The following is a 27,248-nucleotide window of genomic DNA, read 5'->3' on the forward strand; positions in this document are numbered from 1 at the left end:
TAGAAAAATTACATATATATATTATCCATCTTCGTAGTTAATGGTGACTTTCACTCCCCGCCAACCACCCTACATCTGGACTCATTTCAGAACACAGAAAAGGTGAAAGCAATGTCCGGAATTTCTCAACTGTCCAGTTATTTCCAATCTAGTGCATATGGCCTCTTGTGTTCCCTCTCCTCTCACACCCTCTGCACAAGCTGAACATTGTGTCATGAAGGTAAAGTTAACACTGTGCCCATTAACACACACCAACCATCCTGGCTTCAGCTAAAAATAGGCAGGATTAAGCTCAAGCTGAGATGAGAAAGAGGTGAGGGATGAATAGAGGGAACACTGTGCTCCAAATCTCATTCCCAAGGGCCAGAGGAAGGAAGTAAGGGTCTTGGAGAGATAGAAAGAACATTAGGAGCGAGAGCATACAGTAGAGTACACAAGTACATTAGACACACTGATGTTAAACTGCATCAGTAAATTTGATAATTGGTCCATTTTGTTTAACTGTACCCAGTTATTACTCTCACACTCAGATTCACACTAAAACAAACAGGCATTTAAAATGGACGCTTGCATTTTGTGCGTCATATGGGTCCTTGCCCGAATAGGTAGTGTCGCACTTTTTTTTAGCAACTATTGAACGGAAAATTAACTTTAAATATTTGAAGAATAGACAAAGTACCCAATTGCTCATGTAATACCATTGCAATTTCACCGACAGTGTATTCCGTTGGATGCAGAGAAAGTAAAGGAATTGCCTTGCTTTGACATTGAACGAAGACAAAGAAGTTCCTCTGGGAGGTTAGCTGGCTTCCTGATAATTTCGTTTGGATAAGCTGGCTAGCAAGCTAACAACAACCCTGATTCAAGTGAAATTACCCAAAACAGGTACAGTACTATTAACGATCTGAGTACCAATCGACTTTGTAGCGGGGGGGTTCAAATCAAATTGTATCGGTCACATAGACATATTTAGCAGATGTTATTGCGGGTGTAGTAGAATGCTTCTTGAACGTTTTCCGTAATAAATACACCCCATTTGTCTTCATGGGTGAACATTTTCTGGGAGAAAACACATTTGTTGACTATTTCTCTGTGCTCTAGCAGAGAAACCATGGAGGAGTCAGCAAGCACCATAGAGGTCACTGTGAAGACCCTGGACTCCCAGAGCAGGAGCTACACTGTCCGTAGGGAGGTAGGCTGTGACTTCCTGTTGTTGTCTGCTTTTGTCTTAATCTGAAATCCAACTGAACATATCAGTTTAGATTCCAGGCTACTCCTATGTGGCCTATATATTGTACACTTATGAGTGGGAAATATATTTATTCAGCTCTGTACTAGCAATGCACTGAGCCTCCAACCTCTCCCTCAGTTGACAGTGAAGGAGTTCAAAGAACACATAGCTGCATCAGTGGAGATCCCAGTGGACAAGCAGAGACTAATCTACCAGGGAAGAGTGCTGCAGGATGAGAGGACACTGAACGAATACAGTGAGTAAAAAAGCCAGCAACTATTCTATTCTATTCAAAGGACACAGCATACATAGTCTCTGATCTGTTGTAAAACAGCAAAACAGTTAACATTGCTGGACATCTTGTGTTATTGAGAATGTACATGAGAACACCTTGCTCCAGTAACCCCAGGACTTCTCTTCTCTCCCCGTCTTTTCTCCTTTCCTCTTCTCTGCTCTCCTCTCTCCTTCGCTGTCCTCCTCTCTCCTTCGCTGTCCTCCTCTCTCCTTCTCTGTCCTCCACTCTGCTTCTGTCCTCCACTCTGCTTCTGTCCTCCACTCTGCTTCTCTGTCCTCCACTCTGCTTCTGTCCTCCACTCTGCTTCTCTGTCCTCCACTCTGCTTCTCTGTCCTCCACTCTCCCTGTCTGTCCTCCACTCTGCTTCTCTGTCCTCCACTCTGCTTCTCTGTCCTCCACTCTGCTTCTGTCCTCCACTCTGCTTCTGTCCTCCACTCTGCTTCTCTGTCCTCCACTCTGCTTCTGTCCTCCACTCTGCTTCTCTGTCCTCCACTCTCCCTGTCTGTCCTCCACTCTCCCTGTCTGTCCTCCACTCTGCTTCTCTGTCCTCCACTCTGCTTCTCTGTCCTCCACTCTGCTTCTCTGTCCTCCACTCTGCTTCTCTGTCCTCCACTCTGCTTCTCTGTCCTCCACTCTGCTTCTCTGTCCTCCACTCTGCTTCTCTGTCCTCCACTCTGCTTCTGTCCTCCACTCTGCTTCTCTGTCCTCCACTCTGCTTCTGTCCTCCACTCTGCTTCTCTGTCCTCCACTCTGCTTCTCTGTCCTCCACTCTGCTTGTCTGTCCTCCACTCTGCTTCTCTGTCCTCCACTCTGCTTCTCTGTCCTCCACTCTGCTTCACTGTCCTCCACTCTGCTTCACTGTCCTCCACTCTGCTTCTCTGTCCTCCACTCTGCTTCTCTGTCCTCCACTCTGCTTCACTCTGCTTCTCTGTCCTCCACTCTGCTTCACTGTCCTGTCATCCTCTGCTCTTGTTCTCTGTCCTCTCTCCTTCTCTGTCCTCTCTCCTTCTCTGTCCTCCACTCTCATTCTCTCTCCTCCACTCTCATTCTCTCCTCCTATGGCCTCCTCTCAGATGTGGCTGGTAAGGTGATCCACCTGGTGGAGCGTGCTCCTCCTCAGACCTCCCAGTCTGGCGGTGGGGGAGGAGGAGTGTCCTCAGGGGGAACAGAGGGAGGTGCCACCACCTCCTCCCAGGGAGGCCCCCAGGACCGCAACGGGAACAGCTACGTCATGCTGGGAACCTTTAACCTGCCAGTCAACATCATGGACCCTCAGCAGATACAGGTGAGTCAAGGTTGTGTGTTGGTGTGCACTGTGCAGCTGTTTCATAGTCTTTATTCAAAAAAAATATTGAGCACCTAAAAAATGTATTGAATCAAACCGTTTTAATCGGTACCAAATGTGTCTGTAGGATTTGTTGAACATCGAGTGTATTAACAATGAAGTAATACAAGTGTAATAACTGTGGTTTCCTTGGAAGATGCAAGTGCAGCAGATGATGGCAGGAGTGGGAGAAGCAGGAAGGAATACCAGAGTCAGCACCAGCACTCGAGTAAGTCTTCCTTATTACTGTCATATACATTGCCTTTGGAAAGTATTTAGACCCCTTGAATCTTTCCACATTTTGTTACATTACAGCCTTATTCTAAAATGGATTATATAAATAAAAATCATCAGCAATCTACGCATAATACCCCATAACGATGAAGCAAAAACAGGTTTTTAGAAACGTTTGCAAATTTATTAACCATAAAACAGATACCTTATTTACATAAGTATTCAGAGACTCGAAATTGAACTCTGGTTCATCCTGTTTTCATTGATCATCCTTGAGATGTTTCTACATCTTGAGTGCGGTCCACCTCTGGTAAATTCAATTGATTGGACATGATATGGAAAGGCACACACCTGTCTATATAAGGTCCCACAGTTGTCAGAGCATAAACCAAGCCTTGAGATCGAAGGAATTGTCCGTAGAGCTCCGAGACAGGATTCAAGGCACAGATCAGGGGAAGAGTACCAAAAAATGTCCGCAGCATTGAAGGTCCCCAAGAACACAGTGGCCTCCATCACTCTGGAAGAAGTTGCTGGCCGCCCAGCCAAACTGAGCAATCGGGTGGGAAGGGCCTTGGTCAGGGAGGTGACCAAGAACACGATGGTCACTCTGACAGAGCTCCAGAGTTCCTCTGTGGAGATGGGAGAACCTTCCAGAAGGACAACCATCTCTGCAGCACTCCACCAATTAGGCCTTTGTGGTAGAGTGGCCAAATGGAAGCCACTCCTCAGTAAAAGGCACTTGACAGCCCGCTTGGAGTTTGCCAAAGGGCACCTAAAGGACTCTCAGACCATGAGAAACAAGATTCTCTGCCCTGATGAAACCAAGATGGATCTCTTTGACCTAAATGGCAAGCATCATGTCTGGAGGAAACCTGGCACCATCCCTACAGTGAAGCACAGTGGTGGCAGCATCATGAGGGGATGATTTTCAGCGGCAGGGACTGGGAGACTAGTCAGGATCGAGGGAAAGATGAACGGAGAAATGTACAGAGAGATCCTTGATGAAAACCTGCTCCAGAGCGCTCAGGACCTCAGACTGGGGCGAAGGTTCACCTTACAACAGGACAACAAAAACCTAAAATTTGGACTAATCAGATCAAATTTTGAGCCTGTGATCGAACCCACAAATGCTGATGCTTCAGATACTCAACTAGTCTAAAGTAGGCCAGTTGTGTTGCTTCTTTAATCAGAACAACAGTGTTCAGCTGTGTTAACATAATTGCAAAAGGGTTTTCTAATGTTCAATTAGCCTTTTAAAATGATAAACTTGATTTAGCTAACACAATGTGCCATTGGAACACAGGAGTGATGGTTGCTGATAATGGGCCTCTGTACTGCTATGTAGATATTCCATTAAAAATCAGCCGTTTCCAGCTACAATAGTCATTTACAACATTAACAATGCCTACACTGTATTTCTGATTAATTTGATGTTATTTAAATGGACAAAATAATGTGATTATCTTTCAAAATCGAGGAATATGTGTACACATAGATATCTGTCTATTACATTACTATTAGGGTATGTTTATGATCTGTCTTGTTTGTAGAGCAATGGTTCAGTGGATGTGCATATCAACGTTGACCAATCAGTGCAGAGCGAGCCCAGGATGAGGCTGCAATTGGCTGAGAACTTGCTAAGGGATACCCAGTCTCTGATCCACAGACTGGAGGTACAGTAACAACTCGCATACTATGCTATGTTATGCTCTGCTATTATTCTATATTATACAGAAATCTATTTTTAGTGCCTAATTGACCTTTTAGACAACATGTTTGTGTTTGCAGGGTCAGCCCAGTGGTATTCCATCTCAAGCCGAGCCGGAGACATCTCAGTCCACCTCCTCTTCCTCCTCGTCATCCTCTTCCGCGACAGCTGCCACTGCAGGAGCATCCCAGCCTATGGACACCTCCCCTCCTGCTCCACCACCTCCCCCTCCCACCTCCTCCAGCCAGACAGAGGGACCACCCCACCCCGGGCCCAAGTAAGTGCTCGGGAGGGCACAGCGTACTGTTTCAAATAGAATCAAAACGCATGCTCCTGTTTATTTCCTACTGAACACATACCTCTCCCTCTCTCTCTTTCTCTCTCTCTCTGCTTCCTCCACTCCCTCCCCAGCCACCCCAGCCCAGCAGCGCTAGTGGAGGTGTTGTCAGAGGTGAGGAGGGTGGAGGAGAGGCTTCGTCCCTTCATAGAGAGAACTCACTCCATCCTTGGGGCTGCCACTTCAGCAGACTACAACAACAACGTAAACACTACAACTCCATTATATTCAGTTGCACAGCAACTACCTCTTCAACCCATGCAAAACATTATCACACTGTTTTTACTTCAAACTTAAACTCCTGTTACATATTCGTCCTTTAACTTCAATGGTGTCCATGAGAAGAAAAGTTACAACATAAACTGTGCCGCAGAGTTGAGTTAGTCTTCTTGAATAGGTCAGTCACAGTGCTGCTTGCATGAGTGAAATGGAGCCCCAAACAGACTTGAATAAACCACAGGTGAATCAGTCACCACTTTGTTCATCTGTCTTCACAGACCCAGGAAAGAGAAGAGGACCAGCACGTTCTCAACCTGGTCGGGGAGTCTCTACGTCTCCTTGGCAACACCCTGGTTGCCCTTAGTGACCTACGTTGTAACCTGGCCACTCCTCCCCCCCGTCACCTCCACGTGGTTCGGCCCATGTCCCACTATGGCTCCCCCGTCCTGCTGCAGGGTGGTATGCCACACCACACCCCCATACCGGTAGGTCACTGTGTGGAGAGAGTCTTCCACATATACTCTCAGTCATTTTAGCACCAGGTTCTAAAACTAAACCTCACTGGTTGGTGGATTCAAATTCAAATCACCAGCCTTTCATACTTTTACCAGCATTTCGCTGTAGGTCTTTTCAAATTTAACTTTGTAAATGCACACCATTTCCTTGGGACGTTACTAACTTACATTTACATTTAAGTCATTTAGCAGACTTGTGTCTTCAGATAAACCTTGGAAACTTAGGAAACCTGGGGAACCTTGGAAATTTGGGAACCACAGTCACCATGACGTCCAATGGGAGGCATGCAGCCGAGGGCTGGGCCCAACCCTCTCAGGCTCCTGGCCAGTCAGAGGGCCAGGCCCCGCTTCCACAGCCCAACGCAGCCAATCAGCAGCCAATTCAGGGCCAGGGGGCTCCGCATGTCATCAGAATCACCCACCAGACCATGGAGCCTGTGGTAATGATGCAGATGAACCTGGATGGTGAGGGAGGGGACACGTTTGTTATTTTCTCTCTCTTGCTCTTGGCTCATCTTTGAGTTGTCATGCCTTAACTGTGTCTTTCATGCGTACCAAATAATCAGTACATTAGATAATCATTCCAAACCGAGAGACACCATAGTCATTGTTGATTTCCTATAGGAAACTTATAGGTGTGTCCGAGGAGAGCTGTAATGTAGCAAAAGCTTGCATACCCAGTATACATGTTCAGAGTTGTAAGGTAATGTCTTCTCACTTGTTGGTCTCTCTCTTAGAATCTGGCAGCGGCCCTCAGGTCCAAGGACAACCGATCCCTATGGGTACTGGACAGCCTGGTGAGTGCTTTTGACTCCTACATCACACTATGTTCATTATGGTATATACACCAGACCACTATACCACAGTCTCTGAACCACTAGTCCCTGGGATGTTGCTGACCGTTATATCAACTATTTATCTCTGTACTCTCTCAATCTGAAGGTGCTACTCCAGTCCAAATCGCAGGCCTTCCTCCAGAGTTCATGCAGGCCATCGTCCACCAGATCTCTCAGCAGGCTGCTGCCATGGCAACCGCTGCTGCCACGGGTCACCCCGGGGAACCAGGAGTAGGCATCCCCGGGACCACCCCCAGCTCTGACACCTCTGCCCCCCCTCACCCTCACGGGCCTCTGCCCCCTGGAGCCAGGGTGGTGATCACGCACCCCTCCTTCTCCCCCCACATCCCCCAGCCTGTGGGCACCAGGGGCACCACCGTCAACCTCAGGGCTTCAGTGCCTCCTGCTGGTGGGCAACAGAACCTTCAGGTGAGGAGAGGGGCAGAGATGGAGAAGTCTGTGAGGAATGACTTTGGTCTCTTATGTCCTTGTGCTGTTGTACTTTGACAGGGGTGGCCAGTCCTCCTGGAGAGCTACTGGTTTTGCAGACTTTTGTTCCGGCCGTTCTCTAACACACCTTATTCAACTAATCAACTGATGTCTTCATCCATTTCTTCTCTTCTTCCAGGGCACACCTCTGGCTTCCTCTCCCCTAACTCAGATGATCAGTGGTCTGGTTGGACAGCTACTGATGCCTGGACAACAGATGCCTGGACAACAGATGTTTGGACAGATGCCTGGACAGCAAGGTGAGTGATTGATTGATTGGTTGATTTATTGATTATTATAATGGGTGAATGATGGGTTTTATTTTGTAGTGTTCAAAGAAAATGGACAATGAATCAGAAGTCTTCTTTTTCCCAGTTCCTCCAGGTGATCAGACATCCACCAGCTCCTCCTCAGCCTCCCACTCCTTCTCTTTCTCCACCTCCTCCTCTTCATCCTCTTCTGCCTCCTCCTCCTTCTCCTCCTCCAATCCCATCCCTCCCCACCCCTCCTGTGGGGCGAACACATCTGGCCAGACCACCACCCACACCACCAACACCACTTCCATGGGCCAGCCACCGGAAGGGGTCGCCGAGGCCAACCTAGCCCAACTCCTGGGCTCCCTACTGGGTGGAGCTAGTGGGCCAGGAGCCCCTGGTTCTGGAGCTAACCCACACATCACTGTGACTGTACCAGGGGTCCCAGGGTTCTTCCAGGGAATGTCAGACTTCATCCAGGTGAGAGAGAAAATTATTGAACCGTATTGGTAACTCTTATAATCAATGTGACTGAAAAGTAACTCTTATAATTATGTAATTACTCTGTTATCACACTGTAATAGCAATTGAAGTAGTCCTAATTAGTAGTAGTCGTAATTAAATGAGTCCTAATTAGTAGAAGTCAAAGCCTCAGCAATAAGGCCGAAGCCGCCGCAATTAGGCCGAAGCCGCCGCAATTAGGCCGAAGCCGCCGCAATTAGGCCCGAAGTTGTCTGAAGTTGTCTGAATTTGTCGAAGTTGTCTGAATTTGTCAGAGGTCGTCGGAAGTCGTCAAAATTGATAGAAGTCTGAATGTGTCGAAGTTGTCTGAATTTGTAGAAGTTGTCTGAATTTGTAGAAGTTGTCTGAATTTGTCTGAAGTTGTCTGAAGTTGTCTGAATTTGTCGAAGTTGTCTGAATTTGTAGAAGTTGTCTGAATTTGTCACAGTCATCGACATTTATAGAGGTCTGAATTAGTCGGAAGTTGTTGTAATTAGTAGAAGTTGTTGTAATTAGTCAAAGCTGTCGTCATTAGTCAAAGTTGTGGTCATTAGTCGAAGTTGAAGTAGTCGCATTTAGTAGAAGTAAACTCTAGACAACTAGATGACTGTGCAACAAAGTGTCACCCAATAGTTACCCAATAGTTCCTCTCCCATTTCTAGGCTAACCAACCCATCTTCTCCCGACCCTCACCCGTACCCCTACCCGGCCAGGAGCCTCCCCCTGGCCAAGGCACCCCTAACCCCCCTCACCAGGCGGCCCCTGGGGGTGGAGGGGACCCATCCCTGAGCCCGGAGTTATTTACAGGTATTGTCCAGGGGGTCCTCTCCACCATGATGGGGTCTCTGGGGGCTCCGCAGGGGAACGGGGAGAGCATCGCTCAGTTCATCCAGAGACTGTCTCAGACCACCAACCTCTTCACACCTGGATCTGGAGACGCTGTCGGTGAGTCATTGACGAAAGTAAAAACCTTCTAACACTTAACTGTTGTCCTTGTCTTTCTTGCACTCATACACACACGTGTCTTTTCTTACTAGCACCAAAAAGATAGCACCTATTTAGATGGATTTACTTGTAATAATGGGGAAATGTGGTTGCCTTACAATATGAGCATTCAACTTAAATAGGTAAGTGTTTCTGGTTAAATACACTTAGGTCGGAGGTTGGTTTACATACACTTAGGTTGGAGTCATTAAAACTTGTTTTTCAACCACTCGTTCTGTCTGTCTCCTAGAGATGAATGTACTTTGGTGCGAAAAGTGCAAATCAATCCCAGAACAACAACAAAGGACCTTGTGAAGATGTTGGAGGAAACAGGTGCAAAAGTATCTATAGCCACAGTAAAACGAGTCCTATATCAATATAACCTGAAAGGCCGCTCAGCAAGGAAGAAGCCACTGCTCCAAAACCGGCATAAAAAAGCCAGACTACGGTTTGCAACTGCACATGGGGACAAAGATCGTACTTTTTGGAGAAATGTCCTCTGGTCTGATGAAACAAAAATATAACTGTTTAACAGGAATGACTGTCGTTATGTTTGGAGGAAAAAGGGGGAGGCTTGCTAGCCGAAGAACCCCATCCCAACCGTGAAGCACGGGGGTGGCAGCATCATGTTGTGGGGGTGCTTTGCTGCAGGAGGGACTGGTGCACTTCACAAAATAAATGGCATCATGAGGAAGGAAAATTTGTAGATATATTGAAGCAACATCTCAAGACATCAGTCATGAAGTTAAAGCTTGGTCGCAAATGGGTCTTCCAAATGGACAATGACCCCAAGCATACTTCCAAAGTTGTGGCAAAATGGCTTAAGGACAACGAAGTAAAGGTATTGGAGTGCCATCACAAAGCCCTGACCTCAATCCTATAGAAGATTTGTGGGCAGAATTGAAAAAACGTGTGTGAACAAGGAGGCCTACAAACCTGACTCAGTTACACCAGCTCTGTCAGGAAGAATGGGCCAAAATTCACCCAACTTATTGTGGGCAGTTTGAAGAAGGCTACCTGAAATATTTGACCCATGTTAAACCATTTAAAAGCAATGCTACCAAATACTAATTGAGTGTCTGTAAACTTCTTACTCACTGGGAATGTGATGAAAGAAATAAAAGCTGAAATGAATAATTCTCTCTACTATTATTCTGACATTTCACATTCTTAAAATAAAGTGGTGATCCTAATTTTTTACTAGGATTAAATGTCAGGAATTGTGAAAAACTGAGATTAAGTGTGTTTGGCTAAGGTGTATGTAAACGTCCGACTGTAAATGTAAAAAAATAAATATATTTTGTATAAATTACACCTGTGATAGTGTTCTTGGAAAAGTGACAGAAGACCGAAGTGTCTTCGTTTTTGCTGAACATATTCTTTGACCTCATCTCTCTGCAGGGTTCTTTGGGGACCTGTTGTCCCTGGTGTGTCACAGTTTCTCCATGGTGGATATGGTGTTGTTACTCCATGGTAACGCCCAGCCAATCAGCCGGATCCAGCCCCAGCTCACTGAATTCTTCAACCAGCACTACCTGCAGGGTCGAGAGCCTACTGACGCCAATATCAACGTGAGTATCTCTGCTCTACTGCCAGCTGCTGTTTTAATGAGAATCGTGACATGAAATTGGCACAGTATCCTCTCCATTTGCAGTGAACTTTATTAAGGCCAATGTTTGTGGCATCTCACCTCAAAAGATTAGAAACTGAAAGCACTATGTTCTGTCTTTTCAGGCAGCATCTGTGGACCTCATCAATGATCTGGAGGAGTACATAGCAGAGAGCTTTGTAAGTCTCCCACTCTGACTATTAAATTGTCACAATATGTTTAGAATATTGTAATAATACAGTACCCTGTCTCTCTCTCAGGCCACAGTGACTGTGAGAGAGGGTGTGGACATCATTCAAACCAACATCACTTTCCTTAGACAGCAGTTCACCCGCGTGGCCACACACATCCTACGCTGCACAGGTAACACACTCAAACCCCTTGTGTAAAGCTTTTCTATACTGGGTCCTACACATTGTTACCAAACTGGTTTACCGGACTACTGTCAACCCTAGTCTAGTACCTAACAGCAGCATGACTGTAAATCTGTTGCTGGTGTTGTGTGTCTCTACCTCTCTGCAGACCAAACGTTTGGTCACCGCCTGCTGCTGCTCTGCACCCAGGGTCTGTTTGAGTGTCTGGCTCTCAACCTTTACTGTCTCCGAGGGGAACAGAGAGCACTCACCCAAGTCATCAACCACCGCATCGTTAGTACACTCCTCCACTACTCTATCCACTCTAATATTTGATAGACTTGAGTGTTTCACAACCCGGTCCTCAGGACCCATAGCCGGTCAACAACATTTTCCCATTTCAGTACAAGCTAGTTGCTAAACTAGTCAATGAATGAATCAGTTGAATCCCATTGTATCTGGTAGGTTGTGGGTTGAGTCCTGGTATATCTGCTTGGTGTGTATGATGTAAAGATCTATACATGTTTTCTCTCTCCTCTATGTCCAAAGAGGAGGATGTCAGCAGAGGTCAACCCCAGCCTGGTCAACTGGCTGACCAGTATGATGACCATGAGACTCCACGTCATCCTGGATCACAACCCAGTCACTGAGGACCACATCCAGCACTATGTCATCCACACACAGAGAGCACAGGCTGGACAGCAGACAGACACACAGAGTGTGGAGGTAAGTGATTGTGTGTGTGTGTGTGTGTGTGTGTTGTGGTCAGTCTTTCCAGGTGTTGTTATCTGAGGGTTATAAGGACACTGCATGCTTGGGGTTGCCTAGAAATCAGCAAGAAACACAAAGTTCAGACAGCTTTGAGAACATGGTTATCTTTGTCTTCAGACAGTACAGCTAACCTTAGTTAACCTACTCTCCTCTCTCTACCTATCTAGATGGATGAAGGTCTGTCCCCGGCCCCGGCCACCACTGCAGAGGAGGCCATGGCTTCATCAGGGAACAGACAGGAGGTCGGAGGATATCCCGGGGTGACCGCCCCCTCGCAGAGAGCATCATCAGGGGAGACCAGAGGAGCTGTTGCCATGGCAGCAGGAGGAAGGGAGGAGTCTGGAGGAGACGTGGAGCCCTGGGCAGCTGCAGTGCCCCCTGTAAGGACATAGGACCTATGCTTTATTGTTTAGGGGTTAAGTGCCTTGCTCAAGGACACAATGGCTTCTAGGATACCTAGAATTCCCCAGTCAGACATGGGATTTGATCTTGTGACTATTTGGTTACAGGCCCACCTGTTTAACCACTGAGCTGTGTGTTTGGGTTCATCAGGAGTGGGTTCCTATCATCAGACACGACATGCTGTCTCAGAGGAAGATGAAGGCTCAGCCCCCTCTGTCTGATGCATACCTCCACGGGATGCCTGCCAAGAGGAGGAAGGTGAGCTGTCCATCTGCTTAGGAACCTAATGTGCCATTGTAAATTATAATTATTTGTCATGAGGACGCTATGCCCATTAAGTAATACCGGAAGAGGAATATTCTCAACAGAAAGTCTGTAGTCTGTATACCTGGTTATTCTAACAGTGTTTCTATAGGAATTGAGAGACAAACATTTTGATACGGAAGAGGGGAATTAGCGTTTATCATTGGACAATTTTGTGTAATACCTCCCAATTTCAAAACATATTATTCTCCTGTTTCGTGCCTACTGAACACAGCTCTGGTTAGTGTTGACCTGTTGTTATCCCCCTCTCGCAGACCCACCAGGGTGAAGGCCCTCACCTGTCCCTGTCTGAGGCAGTGAGCCGGGCGGCCCGTGCGGCAGGAGTCAGACCTGTCACTACCCCAGATAGCCTCCAGGGAGAGCTAGAGGAGCCAGAGCTTCAGGAGGCCTACCAAGAACAGGTAAATCCAATCACATGTACAGTGCATTCGGAAAGTATTCAGACCCTTTGACTTTTTCCACATTTTCTTATGTTACCTTATTTTAAAATGTATTAAATTTGGGTTTTTTCTTCATCAATCTACACACAATACCCCATAATGGCAAAGCAAAATCTGAAGTATTCAGACCCTTTACTCAGTACTTTGTTGAAGCACCTTTGACAGTGATTACAGCCTTGAGTATTCTTGGGTATGAAGCTACAAGCTTGGCACACCTGTATTTGGGGAGTTTCTCCCATTCTTCTCTGCAGATCCTCTCGAGCTCTGTATGGTTGGATGGAGAGCGTCGCTGCACAGCTATTTTCATGTCTCTCGAGAGATGTTTGATCGGGTTCAAGTCCGGGCTCTGGCTGGGCAACTCAAGGACATTCAGATACTTGTCCCGAAGCCACTTCAGCATCGTCTTGGCTGTGTGCTTAGGGTCGTTGTCCTGTTGGAAGTTGAACCTTCGCTCCAGTCTGTTGTGCTGAGTGCTCTGGAGCAGGTTTTCATCAAGGATCTCTCTGTACTTTTCTCTGTTCATCTTTGCCTCGATCCTGACTAGTCTCCCAGTCACTGCTTCTAAAAAACATGCTGCCACCACCATGCTTCACCGTAGGGATTAGAGGTCGACCGATTAATTGGAATGGCCGATTAATTAGGGCCGATTTCAAGTTTTCATAACAATCGGAAATCAGTTTTTTTTTTACACCTTTATTTAACTAGGCAAGTCAGTTAAGAACACATTCTTACTTTCATTGACGGCCTAGGAACGGTGGGTTAACTGCCTTGTTCAGGGGCAGAGCGACAGATTTTTACTTTGTCAGCTCAGGGATTCAATCTTGCAACCTTACGGTTAACTAGTCCAACGCTCTAACCACCTGCTTCACTAGGAGCCTGTCTGTTACGCGAATGCAGTAAGAAGCCACAGTAAGTTGCTAGCTAGCATTAAACTTATCTTATAAAAATCAATCAATCATAATCACTAGTTACATGGTTGATGATATTACTAGTTTATCTAGCGTGTCCTGCGTTGCATATAATCGATGCGGTGCGCATTCGTGAAAAAGGACTGTCGTTGCTCCAACATGTAACTAACCATAAACATCAATGTCTTTCTTAAAATCAATACACAGAAGTATATATTTTTAAACCTGCATATTTAGTTAAAAGAAATCCAGGTTAGCAGGCAATATTAACCAGTTGAAATTGAGTCACTTCTCTTGCGTTCATTGCACGCAGAGTCAGGGTATATGCAACCGTTTGGGCCGCCTGGCTCGTTGCAAACTAATTTGCCAGAATTTTACGTAATTATGATATAACATTGAAGGTTGTACAATGTAACAGCAATATCTAGACTTAGTGATGCCACCTGTTAGATAAAATACAGAACGGTTCCGTATTTCATTGAAAGAATAAACATTTTATTTTCAAAATGATAGTTTCCGGATTTTACCATATTAATGACCTAAGGCTCGTATTTCTGTGTGTTATTATAATTAAGTCTATGATTTAATAAGAGCAGTATGACTGAGCGATGGTAGGCACCAGCAGGCTCGTAAACATTCATTCAAACAGCACTTTCGTGCGTTTTGCCAGCAGCTCTTCGCAATGCTTCAAGCATTGAGCTGTTTATGACCTCAAGTCTATCAACTCCCGAGGTTAGGCTGGTGTAACCGATGTGAAATGGCTAGCTAGTTAGCGTGGTGTGCGCTAATAGCGTTTCAAACGTCATGCGCTCTGAGACTTGGAGTGGTTCTTCCCCTTGCTCTGCATGAATAACGCTGCTTCGAGGGTGGCTGTTGTCAATGTTTTCCTGGTTCGAGCCCAGGTAGGAGCGAGGAGAGGGACGGAAGCTATACTGCTACACTGGCAATACTAAAGTGCCTATAAGAACATCCAATAGTCAACGGTATATGAAATACAAACCGTATAGAGAGAAATAGTCCTATAATTCCTATAATAACTACAACCTAAAACTTCTTACCTAGGAATATTGAGGACTCATGTTAAAAGGAACCACCAGCTTTCATATGTTCTGTCATGTTCTGAGCAAGGAACTTAAACGTTAGCTTTCTTACATGGCACATATTGCACTTTTACTTTCTTCTCCAACACTTTGTTTTTGCATTATTTAAACTAAATTGAACATGTTTCATTATTTATTTGAGGCTAAATAGATTTTTTAATTATTGTTATTATTAAGTTAAAATAAGTGTTCATTCAGTATTGTTGTAATTGTCATTATTACAACAACAGCAAAAAAAACGGCCAATTAATCGGTATCTGCGTTTTTTTTGGGGTCCTCCAATAATCGGTATCGGCGTTAAAAAAATCATAATCGGTCGACCTCTAGTAGGGATGGTGCCAGGTTTCATCCAGACATGACGCTTGGCATTCAGACCAAAGAGTTCAATCTTGGTTTCATCAGACCAGAAAACCCTGTTTCTCATGGTCTGAGAGTCCTTTCTTTAGGTACCTTTTGGCAAACTCCAAGTGGGCTGTCATGTGCCTTTTACTGAGGAGTGGATTCCGTCTGGCCACTCTACCATAAAGGCCTGATTGGTGGAGTGTAGCAGAGAAGGTTGTCCTTCTGGCAGGGTCCATCTCCACAGAGGAACTCTGGAGCTCTGTCAGCGACGATCGGGTTCTTGGTCACCTCCCTGACCAAGGCCCTTTTCACCCGATTGCTCAGTTTGGCCGGGTCTTGGTGATTCCAAACATCTTCCATTTAAGAATGATGGAAGCCACTGTTCTTGGGGACCTTCAATGCTGCAGGCATTTTTTGGTACCCTTCCCCAGATTTGTGCCTCGACACAGTCCTGTCTCGGAGTTCTACAGACAATTCCTTTGACCTCGTGGCTTGGTATTTTTATTTAATTTTATTTAATTTCACCTTTATTTAACCAGGTAGGCTAGTCGAGAACAAGTTCTCATTTACAACTGCGACCTGGCCAAGATTAAGCATAGCAGTGTGAACAGACAACACAGAGTTACACATGGAGTAAACAATTAATTAAGTCAATAACACAGTAGAAAAAAAAGAAAAAAAGAGAGTCTATATACATTGTGTGCAAAAGGCATGAGGAGGTAGGTAGAATAATTACAATTTTGCAGATTAACACTGGAGTGATAAATGATCAGATGGTCATGTACAGGTAGAGATACTGGTGTGCAAAAGAGCAGAAAAGTAAATAAATATAAACAGTATGGAGATGAGGTAGGTAAATTGGGTGGGCTATTTACCAATAGACAGATGTTTGAAGTTGGTGAGGGAGATAAAAAGTCTCCAACTTCAGTGATTTTTGCAATTCGTTCCAGTCACAGGCAGTAGAGAACTGGAACGAAAGGTGGCCAAATGAGGTGTTGGCTTTAGGGATGATCAGTGAGATACACCTGCTGGAGCGCGTGCTACGGGTGGGTGTTGCAATCGTGACCAGTGAACTGAGATAAGGACTGAACTGAGCTTTACCTAGCATGGACTTGTAGATGACCTGGAGCCAGTGGGTCTGGCGACTAATATGTAGCGAGGGCCAGCCGACTAGAGCATACAGGTCGCAGTGGTGGGTGGTATAAGGTGCTTTAGTAACAAAACGGATGGCACTGTGATAAACTGCATCCAGTTTGCTGAGTAGAGTATTGGAGGCTATTTTGTAGATGACATAGCCGAAGTCGAGGATCGGTAGGATAGTCAGTTTTACTAGGGCAAGTTTGGCGATGTGAGTGAAGGAGGCTTTGTTGCGGAATAGAAAGCCGACTCTAGATTTGATTTTAGATTGGAGATGTTTGATATGAGTCTGGAAGGAGAGTTTACAGTCTAGCCAGACACCTAGGTACTTATAGATGTCCACTAGTTCTAGGTTGGAACCATCCAGGGTGGTGATGCTAGTCGGGCGTGCGGGTGCAGGCAGTGAACGGTTGAAAAGCATGCATTTGGTTTTACTAGCTTTTAAGAGCAGTTGGAGGCCACGGAAGGAGTGTTGTATGGCGTTGAAGCTCGTTTGGAGGTTAGATAGCACAGTGTCCAAGGAAGGGCCAGAAGTATACAGAATGGTGTCGTCTGAGTAGAGGTGGATCAGGGAATCGCCCACAGCAAGAGCAACATCATTGATATATACAGAGAAAAGAGTCGGCCCGAGAATTGAACCCTGTGGCACCCCCATAGAGACTGCCAGAGGACCGGACAACATGCCCTCCGATTTGACACGCTGAACTCTGTCTGCAAAGTAGTTGGTGAACCAGGCAAGGCAGTCATTAGAAAAACCGAGGCTACTGAGTCTGCCGATAAGAATATGGTGATTGACAGAGTCGAAAGCCTTGGCCAGGTCGATGAAGACTGCTGCACAGTACTGTCTTTTATCGATGGCGGTTATGATATCGTTTAGTACCTTGAGCGTGGCTGAGGTGCACCCGTGACCGGCTCGGAAACCAGATTGCACAGCGGAGAAGGTACGGTGGGATTCGAGATGGTCAGTGACCTGTTTGTTGACTTGGCTTTCGAAGACCTTAGATAGGCAGGGCAGGATGGATATAGGTCTGTAACACGTTTGGGTCCAGGGTGTCTCCCCCTTTGAAGAGGGAGATGACTGCGGCAGTTTTCCAATCCTATGGGATCTCAGACGATATGAAAGAGAGGCTGAACAGGCTGGTAATAGGGGTTGCGACAATGGTGGCGGATAGTTTCAGAAATATTAGGGTCCAGATTGTCAAGCCCAGTTGATTTGTACGGGTCCAGGGTTTGCAGCTCTTTCAGAACATCTGCTATCTGGATTTGGGTAAAGGAGAACCTGGAGAGGCTTGGGCGAGTAGCTGCGGGGGGGGGCGGAACTGTTGGCCGAGGTTGGAGTAGCCAGGAGGAAGGCATGGCCAGCCGTTGAGAAATGCTTGTTGAAGTTTTCGATAATCATGGATTTATCGGTGGTGACCGTGTTACCTAGCCTCAGTGCAGTGGGCAGCTGGGAGGAGGTGCTCTTGTTCTCCATGGACTTTACAGTGTCCCAGAACTTTTTGGAGTTAGAGCTACAGGATGTAAATTTCTGCCTAAAGAAGCTGACCTTGGCTTTCCTGACTGACTGTGTGTATTGGTTCCTGATTTCCCTGAACAGTTGCAAATCGCGGTGACTATTCGATGCTATTGCAGTTCCCCACAGGATGTTTTTGTGCTGGTCGAGGGCAGTCAGGTCTGGAGTGAACCAAGGGCTATATCTGTATTTGCTCTGACATGCACTGTCAACTGTGGGACCTTATATAGACAGGTGTGTGCCTTTCCAAATCATGTCCAATTAATGGAATTTACCATAGGTGGACTCCAATCAAGTTGTAGAAACATCTCAAAGATGATCAATGAAAACAGGATGCACCTGAGCTCAATCTCGAGTCTCATAACAAAGGGTCTGAATACTTATGTAAATAAGGTATTTCTGTTTTAAAGTGTTAATACATTTGTAAACATTTATAAAATCTGTTTTTGCTTTGTCATTATGGGATATTGTGTGTAGATTGATGAAAATGTTTTATTTAATCAATTTTAGAGTAAGGCTGTAAAGTAACAAAATGTGGAAAAGTCAAGGGGTCTGAATACTTCCCGAATACACTGTACATTAGTAATAACCTCCAAGTATGGGCGGAACCACAGAAGCATTTCAAAAGTATATGAACCGGGCCTAAACCTAAAAAATGTTTGGCTCACTTTCACTCTGAAACAGCAGGATGAACGAGACTTTAAAGCGTGGCAACGTGAGACTGACCAACCCTAACCTTGACTCCTATGTTTCTCAGGTGAGGAGTGACATCAAGGAGAGAGTGAGAGATGACCCAGAATTCAGCTCCCAGCGTTTCCCCAACACACACCGGGCATTTTCTCTAGACGACTCCTAAATATTATTGGTCCTCAGGCCTGTCAACCATTCCATCTAGTCAATCACAGTTTTCTCCCTGGATGACTCAAAATCTGATTGGTTGCCACACCTGTCAATAACCCTATCTAGCCAATCACTCACAACCATGATGTATCCAGCATCATACATCTCAACATCACATCCCAAATCATGTCAGCTCTATTCGTGAAACTTCTATCTTCAACATTCTGTAACACGCCCCAGATTCGATTCTACAACATTCCCTGTGGGTCTGTCATGTCCAGTGAAGAACAAAGAGAAAAGAAAACACAAGTCTTGACTTGCTTAAATCCTGCTTTCTCATTGAAATGACACATATTTAAAACCGAGAAGAGCTTTACAACCTGTCTGTCATCTATCAATGGAAAATGTCAGTCTCTCTGTGGTATCTCCCCTAAAGCACCGCTTTCTCATTCCAACAAACTTGTTTCTAACCGGTTGTGGTCATCTGTATGTCTGGTTGTCCTTAAGGTTTTGCTGTAACTTGTAAATTAGCACAAATTGTACATTGTATTAAGAACGTGATGTAATAATATTCTAGTGATAATGCAACAGCTATTCCTTGTTAAGTGACGAAAACCTTCCGTAGGCTTTTTTTTGGGGGGCGTGAGCGTATAGTTTGGTATCCTGACTAGAGATGAAAGAAGCACAGATTCTACATGTTGACTGGCCTGGTTAAACCAGACTGAACCGTGCGAACAAGTGAAACAGTGGTGAGTGCAACATTGTCTGGTATGATCGTGTTACATCTTTACGTATTTACTTTCAGGATAGAGAGGATGGTAGAGGTTTAGGTGTTAGGGGTGATTGTCATGTCATCAGTGACATTTTGAGTTGAGCTATTTTAAAGTGACTGTTAATACGAGGCTCAATGGTGTTTTAGCCATAATTATGTTAAGTTGTAATAATAACTGCCATAATCAAGACCATGATAAAGATGAGTCTCGTTTTATGTCATTGTATTTCTTTCTAGGCGACCACAGCTATCATTTCTAGAACCTGACTGTTGTAAAAAGTTGAATGCTATGTAACCTGTGAACATTGCTTTAAAATAAATTGTCGATGTCGAAAAGCTAACTTTGTGAAATAAGGGATTTTTTAATATATTTTTTTCAACAATTGATTGACTGACTGAGCCCTCGGCTCTTGCAGAAATGTAAATATGATTGAAGTTGTCAGATAAGTGTCTGGTGCGGTCCTTTTGAGGTGTTAAGGTGCTAATGTTGGGTAGGATGATATGACTCAGTCAAGAATATCAGCAGATACACATTTATAATCACTAGATAGTTTTATTCACACATACATAGCCGGGTTATTGCAACAACAACAAACACATGGCACTAGAAGAGAATGATTCATTGTCATTTTTTCCATTACGATTTGTGTACTGATTGAATTTTACTGATACTAAAGAGTTAGGTAACACGTTACTTGAAGGGGATAAAACCTTAATGTAAGCGATCGTAACAACTTTACAAGTGTTCCAGTATCATTCCTAACAACCTTCATAACTTATTTATTCAACGTCATTCATGAGGTGTTATGAATGCCTTACGTATGCCCCTTCAAAGTCAAGTGTTGAGTATTAACGGTCATGCTAGATTTAACACATGGCATGCTTTGTCACCTAGTTTAAGAAAGCATTGTAGTCTCAAAACACACATGTTGAGTGAAACACATTTTATCAATGATGCAGAGGAAGCTTGAGTCACATTCTGATGACAGGTACTCAATATTCTACACATACTCCTTTTTTTGCAACTTATAATAACCATTAAATTAAGTCAACTGTCATTCCAATCAAGAGTATTGTTTACCGTTCAGAAAATAACAGAGAAGTCTCAGTCCCGAACAGGCAAATGCACGTTTTCAGAAACATGACTCCAGAGTGCTATATACACTATATATACAAAGGTATGTGGACACCCCTTCAAATGAGTGGATTTGGCTATTTCAGCCAAATGACAAACCTGACGGGTGTATAAAATCGAGCACACAGCCATGCAATCTCCATAGACAAATATTGGCAGTAGAATGGCCTTAGTAAAGAGCTGTGACTTTCAATGTGGCACTGTCATATGCCACCTTTCCAACAAGTCAGTTCAGCCAATTTCTGCCCTGCTAGAGCTTCCCAGTCCACTGTAAGTGCTGCTATTGTGAAGTGGAAATGTCTAGGAGCAACAACGGCTCAGCCACGAAGTGGTAGGCCACACAAGCTCACAGAATTGGACCGCCAAGTGCAGAAGCATATTAAAATAATCTGTCCGAGTTCCAAACTGCCTCTGGAAGCAACTTTAGCACAATAACTGTTCGTCAGAAGCTTCATGAATTGGGTTTCCATGGCTGAGCAGCCGGAGACAAGCCAAAGATCGCCAAGCGCAATGCCAAGTGTCAGCTGGAGTGGTTTAAAGCTAACCGCCATTGGACTCTGGAGCAGTGGAAACACATTTTCTGAAGTGATGACTCACGCTTCACCATCTGGCAGTCTGACGAACTAATCTGGGTTTGGCGAATGCCAGGACGCTACCTACCCCCAATTCATAGTGCCCTCTAAAGTTTGGTGGAGAATGAATAATGGTCTGGGGCTGTTTTTCATGGTTCCCTTTGTTCCAGTGAAGGGAAAGCTTAACGCTACAGCATATAATGACATTCTAGACAAATATGTGCTTCCAATTAGGGAAGGCTCTTTCCTGTTTGATCATGACAATGCTCCCATGCACAAAGTAAGGTCCATACAGAAATGGTTTGCTGAGATCAGTGTGCAAGAACTTCACTGGACTGCACAGAGCCTAGACCCCCCATCCTACACCTTTGGGATGAATTGGAACGCTGCCTGCAAGCCAGGCCTAATCGCCCGACCTCACTAATGCTCGTAGCTGTATGGAAGCAAGTCCCCACAGCGATGTTCCAACATCTAGTGGAAAGCCTTTCCAGAAGAGTGGAGACTGTTATAGCAGCAAAGGTGGGACCAATTCCATATTAATGCCCATGATTTTGGAATTAGAGGGTCATTGAGCAGGTGTCCACATACTTTGTCATGTAGTGTATGTCATGCAACTGTGTTGCAGTGTCAGGGACATGAGCCGAGGTCAGGTCAAACATTAACTGCAAGCCAGCCAGTCTGCAGCTGTCTCCTCTCCCTGACAGCAAGTTAACCATCCAACATGGAAGGACATTAGCAGTTTCCAACCAAGGTATAAATGGGGTTGTGAGTTAAAGGTACAGCAATGAGGACATGAGATTTAAGGCTCTTCAAAATAAGAGTCTTATGAGATTGACATGTACACTTCCAAATAAGATTGTACAGGGACAGAGAGACCGACATCATGCATTAGGTTGCTTTATGCCACATGGATGCTCTCTCTATGTATGACTTTCCACTGGCACACAGAGATCAGAGGGTGTGTTAGAACAAGGCCCACATTGAGTTATGGCAGGCCATAGATAAGACAACTTCAACTGGCTATATGGAATGGGGTCTAATCTCTCCATATTAAGACCCCCTGGCCTCAGTAAAGGGTTTCTTGGGCTGTGTGCAAACTGTTACATCAACAATGCATTCACCAGTGACAACTGTGTGCCCAGTTCCCAGGCACGTTTGACTGGCCCATAGGCTGAACACAAACACAAAATGACTGATTACAATAATGACTCATCAATTTAACTTTAATACTAAGCTTGCCTTTCTTTAATTTTTTTTTAGCATTTAACAGTGTCTTCATGTAATGTAGTGAAAATAGGGTTGTCCAATAATATACACCATTTAGCAGATACTTTTATGAGCAGCAGGCTATGTGCATGGTGAGCGTTTAGGCCCAAAGAGAGGTTCAACATCCCACAAGCAATCACTCAGTGCGGTGCGATCATTTGTTTGTGCGTTAACAGGGTACTGATCAAGGTTTCAACTCAACTTATTGGATAAACTGAAGTTCTGGATTGCATATGAACTAAAATATTAGCGGCTATTCGATTGCTGTGGGAGTCCAGAGAGAGAACGGGTTTGGAAAGGTTTATTTTAATTAAACATTTTCCCCCCAGAGCAGGCGCACAATAGGGAGAGATTGTACGGGTGATCAGGGATAAACAAGTTGTTTTTCTGGACAACATTGATCACATGTTTCCCTCTCTGTGCGTGTTACTCCTCTCATGGTACACACATGCTCCTTCCTCTAGACCCTCCTTTCTCTCCGTCTCGGCTCTGTCGGAGGGAGGAGAGCAGGGGGGGCAGGAGGTTGAGGGCCGGCCGGTGCTCCTGGACCCCCAGGGCCACAAGGGCCCCCGCTAACAGAGTGGTCACCCTGGGCAGGATGGGCGGCTGGGCCTTCATCATCTGGAGGAAGATGGGAAAACAATACTCAGCAAGTTTGATGTGATCAGTTTAGGCAAGGCAGAGAATCTGATAATATTTCTCAGCTATTTGTAGGCATGTCCATTTCAGAGTCAGAGGAGACAGTACACAACAGGGCCACTCACTTTTTCCACTTTGTGACAGTGTATGAGTCCATCATGGCCAAGGTAGAAGGTGGAGAACGCATCATATGACCTGTTGAAAGACTGTGTTTACTAGAGTATAAATTATCAAAAGTAATTAACAATGAAGAGGAACACTGACTCGAACCCCTATCCATTCAAATACCAAATCAATACATTTATATCTGAACATTGTGTAAAGATGAACATATCCCAGTTAGGTTTCTGTACCTGTAGAGGTCAGTTTTGTCCTTGCGGTAGAATCTCAGCAGCAGAGAGAGGAAGGGCAGTCCTCTGACCCTCCACCTGGCCTTGATGGTCATGTCCTCTGGGTGCTTAGTCAGTTTCAGTACCTCTAACCGGGCCTCAGCATAGTAACAGAGACACAGCAGCCTCCACAGAGACAGGCTCAGCTGATACAGAACTCTGCCCCTAGAGGATAGAGACAGTATAACTGTATTATAATATAGACCTATTATGGGGGTGTAAATGTGTGTAGTTACATACGTATAAATATCAGGGTTCAGGTCAATTCGATTTCAATTTAGGAAGTGAACTGCTATTGAGTAGCCAGAATGTAGCATTTACCTGGTCTTGGCATTTAGAATACAGTTGACGAACTCGATATCATTTGTGTACATGGTGTAGTCATGACTCTTCACAAAAAAACTTGGAAGCTGCAAATCAAACAAATGATAATCAATACTAATAACTAAATAGTGTATGCCATCAAACAGCACTCTTTAACAAACAAATCCCTCTTACCTCAATCCTCAGCTTTTCATACATCAAGGCCAGTTTCTCCTCATCCTCCCTCTCTTTGTCGCTGTGTCCCCCCTCCACTGTCTCTCCCTCTGTGTAGCTACTATACAGAGAGGTGTGGAACAGCGACAACTCTTTCTCTAGTCCAATCATATTGCCCGATTTGTCCCCGTAACCAGGTAACGGCTCCATTCCAGGACAGTGGAAGCAGTAAAACCTGGATCCATACATAAATGGAGCAGGACATCCTTCCGTCTCAAACAGCCTTCGGAACGATCCTCTCTCCCTCTTTTCTGCATCATCATGCAGCCATTCTCCCTTGTTCATCTTCCCAACGCTGATGTCATCCTCTCGGCTCCCATCCACAGTGGTCATGGGGAAGAGGAACTCCACGGGCCTACTGACTCCTCTCGGAGCAAGGATCTCACTTAGTTTAGTCTGCCCAAACAGAGGCACCTCCACCAGGGTGTGCTGTTCATCACACTCCCCAGGGACAGTCCGCACCAGCACACACAGGCTGACAGTCTCTTCCCAATCCTCGTCCAGGCCCGGGGGCATCTGGCTGTGGCTGGCATGGTGGAAGGGGTGTGACAGGGATGGCTGCTTGATGTTCTGGTACCTCAGACTGTTGGGGGGAACCAGGGCCCATGACGCGCTGCTGAGAGGCCGAATCTGTCCACTCCACTGCACATCCAGCGCCTGCAAATTGACATGGGACAAGTAAAGATTTTCCATAAGGTCCTCTTATATAGCCTGGTCCCAGACTTGGATCCAGCCTTGCATTTATTCAAATAATGAATGTAGGCCCATCTGTCGAGACAATACCTGTGCAAGACTCCAGCACTGTTGCTTGACTGGTTGCCTGTTGCCATGGCTCCTCACACACCCCGCCCACAAGGCGAGGGCCCCTCTACATGCAGCCATTCAAGACGGGGAGTAGGGTGTAACCCCAGTCACCAGGGGACACCCCAGACAGTCACCAGACCATCATGTCACAGCCACCCAAAGGAAGGACCAGCTCTTTATCTTCTTGGTCCCCTCTCAATCCCAATTAAGAAACCTAGATAAGGGGGGGCAGTTGAGGGTGAACAGTTATTTTTAGACCATTGTCTCAATGATATGTCCATATGATCATATGGCCTGGTGTGTGAATGTGTAGGCTCCTCAAGGAACAGTTGTGAGTTCATGCATAGGTTGCTAGGCTGTAAATCAAGACCCAGTTGACCTTCATACTACTGGCATTCACTTCTATGTCAGACAGGTATACATACGGTACACATACATGCATGCCTATACCATGACAAAGGTCAGATCTAGCATCCATGGAATTTCACAGATTAGATTTGTTTCCAAATACTCAAAATTCTAGATATGGAAGAGAATTTCAATGAGGTGGGAATTATTCAAGACATTTTTAAATGTCCCTGGAGTTCGTGGTTCAACTTCAAATTCAGTATTTGACTGAATTTTCCTAAAAGTTTCCTTTTAAACTTTTTGCCAAATTACCATAAATCAACACAACACAGCTTTGGAAGTGATCATCTAGGAGCAAAAATATTTGAAGCATGTCGGTCCTCTTTTACTTTAAAAGTTTAACCCACCCCACTTGAAAGATCTTTTTAGAGCCAGTGTTGCCAACTTTGCCGCTATATTTAGGAGTATTCAGACCCCTCTAGCGACATTTTCAAAAAAGCGACTAGCGACAAATTTAGCGACCTTTTCTGGTGTTAATGGAGACTGACATGAAAGCACGTATCATTCCTACTCTTCTCAACGAGTCCCTCCCAGCTGCAGTCAGAGCAGGAGATGTTCACCCCTGGCGTCCAGACTGCAAATGAATCACGTATGCGGGAAGCCGCAGCTGGCTGATCCCGCCCTGGCTTACATTCAGGGTGGGATGTAAATGTAAAAAAACTAAGTAACTCCGCCAGAGTCTCTCTTCTGGGTCACTTTTGCCGGTCCCAAGCACGGATAAAGTAGAGTTGGAAATGTGACATTAAAAAAACCCAAGAATGACAGAAGTTCATTTGTAGTTCTAAACATATTTAGGGTGTTTTTTACTCACTTTTTGTCTCGCCCACGACCTTATTCCTCTCTCCTACAGTGTCCATCACAATTACATGCACATGGACAATCATGCAAATTAGGTGATATCATTTAGCGACTTCTAGGACAGCCAATACCAACTTTCCTTACTGATGAGTTGGCAACACTGCCCATGACAGTGAGTGGTGGAAACCACGAGATCTTAATTGATACTCAGACTTCTCGTCTTCCCAATAACACAGTAATTTGGTACATTTGAACTCGATAACTACAGTAGCGAATATCGTGATGTTTCTTCTATAACTTTAGAACCCTGATGTTGATACACTACATAGAAAAACCGTACATACCTAACAGTACATGTTTGTCATTAAGACAAACGATATTTACTCATGATTGCAGAGGCAGAATAGATTGCAACCCATTTTTCTGGCAGCTACAATATTATACAATACTATGATGTAACATTTCACGTTCTAGACTTTATCAAACGTGAACTGACATTCAACCTTTGGTAGCCAAGTGGATTGGTTGGACGATTAACAATCGTACAGACACAACCAGAAACAAGTGAACCATGCAGCAACTGATGTTATGTATGGAAATACATTATTGATTGACGAATATAGGGACCCCTCAATGTAGTTGTAAAACGCACTCCAACGTTCTACAACTCGCTAACTTGTTAGTTGATAAGCTAGCAGCTAGATCACATGTCAGCACAACAGTGGGTTAGCTAGGAGCTAGCATGTTACCTGTGTCAGAAGCGGATTGGATAGAAATTGCGATGAGTCAGTTTAGCAAGGACCAGATGATAATCCTCCAAGTCAGGTACTTTACTTTTTATTTCCCACGTAATGTTACAAAATTGGAAGTTATCAAACGTTACACAAATGTCATTCCATTTCCCAATGTCCTTGTCCAGCAGCAACGCGCCTCACGCAAGCGTAGGAACGTTTCTAGAAGATAAACCGCCAGACGTCATACACCGGCGTAGCTCTGATTGGTGGAGAATGCATATTTCAGTCTGACTATACTAGTATGAAATCGAAGACTGCTGTAAACATTTTGTAGGTCGAGACTACCTTCTTTAGCTACATTTTTTTATGAAACTTTTCAAGCAATTTATTGAGAAAACATATAATTATGTAATACTTATCCTATCCATTAAACACAATTATTATTCCACTATCAATTGCTTTTTTTTACTCACAAAAGACTACAATTGTGTGACAAACCTACTGGTGGCGCTGTGAAATTTTGCTTTT

General features: G+C 44.9%; 2 protein-coding genes across 5 annotated transcripts; one reads left to right on the plus strand and one right to left on the minus strand.

Annotated features, from left to right (window-relative positions):
• Positions 1-402: 402 nt before the first annotated feature.
• Positions 403-19,779, plus strand: LOC118398006 (large proline-rich protein BAG6). Of its 3 annotated transcripts, none has more exons than XM_035792935.2 (24): positions 403-885; positions 1,105-1,192; positions 1,370-1,487; positions 2,600-2,811; positions 3,008-3,079; positions 4,635-4,757; positions 4,873-5,069; positions 5,204-5,333; positions 5,627-5,833; positions 6,070-6,328; positions 6,601-6,660; positions 6,806-7,128; positions 7,328-7,448; positions 7,564-7,922; positions 8,657-8,888; positions 10,329-10,498; positions 10,662-10,715; positions 10,797-10,899; positions 11,059-11,183; positions 11,439-11,615; positions 11,828-12,040; positions 12,213-12,320; positions 12,641-12,787; positions 18,584-19,779. In XM_035792935.2, the coding sequence occupies exons 2-24, from the start codon at positions 1,112-1,114 to the stop codon at positions 18,680-18,682; spliced, it is 3,690 nt and encodes a 1,229-aa protein (XP_035648828.1). In that variant the 5' UTR covers positions 403-885; positions 1,105-1,111; the 3' UTR covers positions 18,683-19,779. The 3 variants fall into 3 exon arrangements, with proteins under 3 accessions (XP_035648828.1, XP_035648827.1, XP_035648826.1); XM_035792934.2 differs by having other exon boundaries at positions 404-885; positions 1,102-1,192; positions 8,606-8,888; XM_035792933.2 differs by having other exon boundaries at positions 405-885; positions 8,606-8,888.
• Positions 19,780-19,967: 188 nt separating this feature from the next.
• On the minus strand, positions 19,968-26,957 carry LOC118398008 (uncharacterized). Of its 2 annotated transcripts, none has more exons than XM_035792936.2 (7): positions 26,736-26,957; positions 24,760-24,994; positions 23,938-24,633; positions 23,761-23,849; positions 23,404-23,604; positions 23,176-23,245; positions 19,968-23,032 (listed from the first exon to the last, which is right to left on the minus strand). In XM_035792936.2, exons 2-7 carry the CDS (start codon positions 24,856-24,858, stop codon positions 22,847-22,849), a joined length of 1,341 nt encoding a protein of 446 aa, XP_035648829.1. In that variant the 5' UTR covers positions 24,859-24,994; positions 26,736-26,957; the 3' UTR covers positions 19,968-22,846. The 2 variants fall into 2 exon arrangements, with proteins under 2 accessions (XP_035648829.1, XP_035648830.1); XM_035792937.2 differs by lacking the exon at positions 26,736-26,957 and adding an exon at positions 26,000-26,150.
• Positions 26,958-27,248: the final 291 nt, after the last annotated feature.

Source organism: Oncorhynchus keta, chromosome 19 (genome assembly GCF_023373465.1).
Source record: "Oncorhynchus keta strain PuntledgeMale-10-30-2019 chromosome 19, Oket_V2, whole genome shotgun sequence".
Classification (NCBI taxonomy): domain Eukaryota; kingdom Metazoa; phylum Chordata; class Actinopteri; order Salmoniformes; family Salmonidae; genus Oncorhynchus; species Oncorhynchus keta.

What these genes read in the sequence shown, in the direction of transcription:
- LOC118398006 (XM_035792934.2), top strand. Translation starts at nt 1,112, where the DNA reads ATGGAGGAGTCAGCAAGCACCATAGAGGTCACTGTGAAGACCCTGGAC. An exon ending in CTCTGATCCACAGACTGGAG is followed by an intron (nt 4,758 to 4,872) that starts GTACAGTAACAA and finishes TTGTGTTTGCAG; the next exon opens with GGTCAGCCCAGTGGTATTCC. An exon ending in CTACTGACGCCAATATCAAC is followed by an intron (nt 10,499 to 10,661) that starts GTGAGTATCTCT and finishes CTGTCTTTTCAG; the next exon opens with GCAGCATCTGTGGACCTCAT.
- LOC118398008 (XM_035792936.2), bottom strand. Translation starts at nt 24,858, where the DNA reads ATGGCTGCATGTAGAGGGGCCCTCGCCTTGTGGGCGGGGTGTGTGAGG. An exon ending in ATGAAAAGCTGAGGATTGAG is followed by an intron (nt 23,850 to 23,937) that starts GTAAGAGGGATT and finishes TTTGATTTGCAG; the next exon opens with CTTCCAAGTTTTTTTGTGAA. An exon ending in ATTCTAAATGCCAAGACCAG is followed by an intron (nt 23,605 to 23,760) that starts GTAAATGCTACA and finishes TCTATCCTCTAG; the next exon opens with GGGCAGAGTTCTGTATCAGC.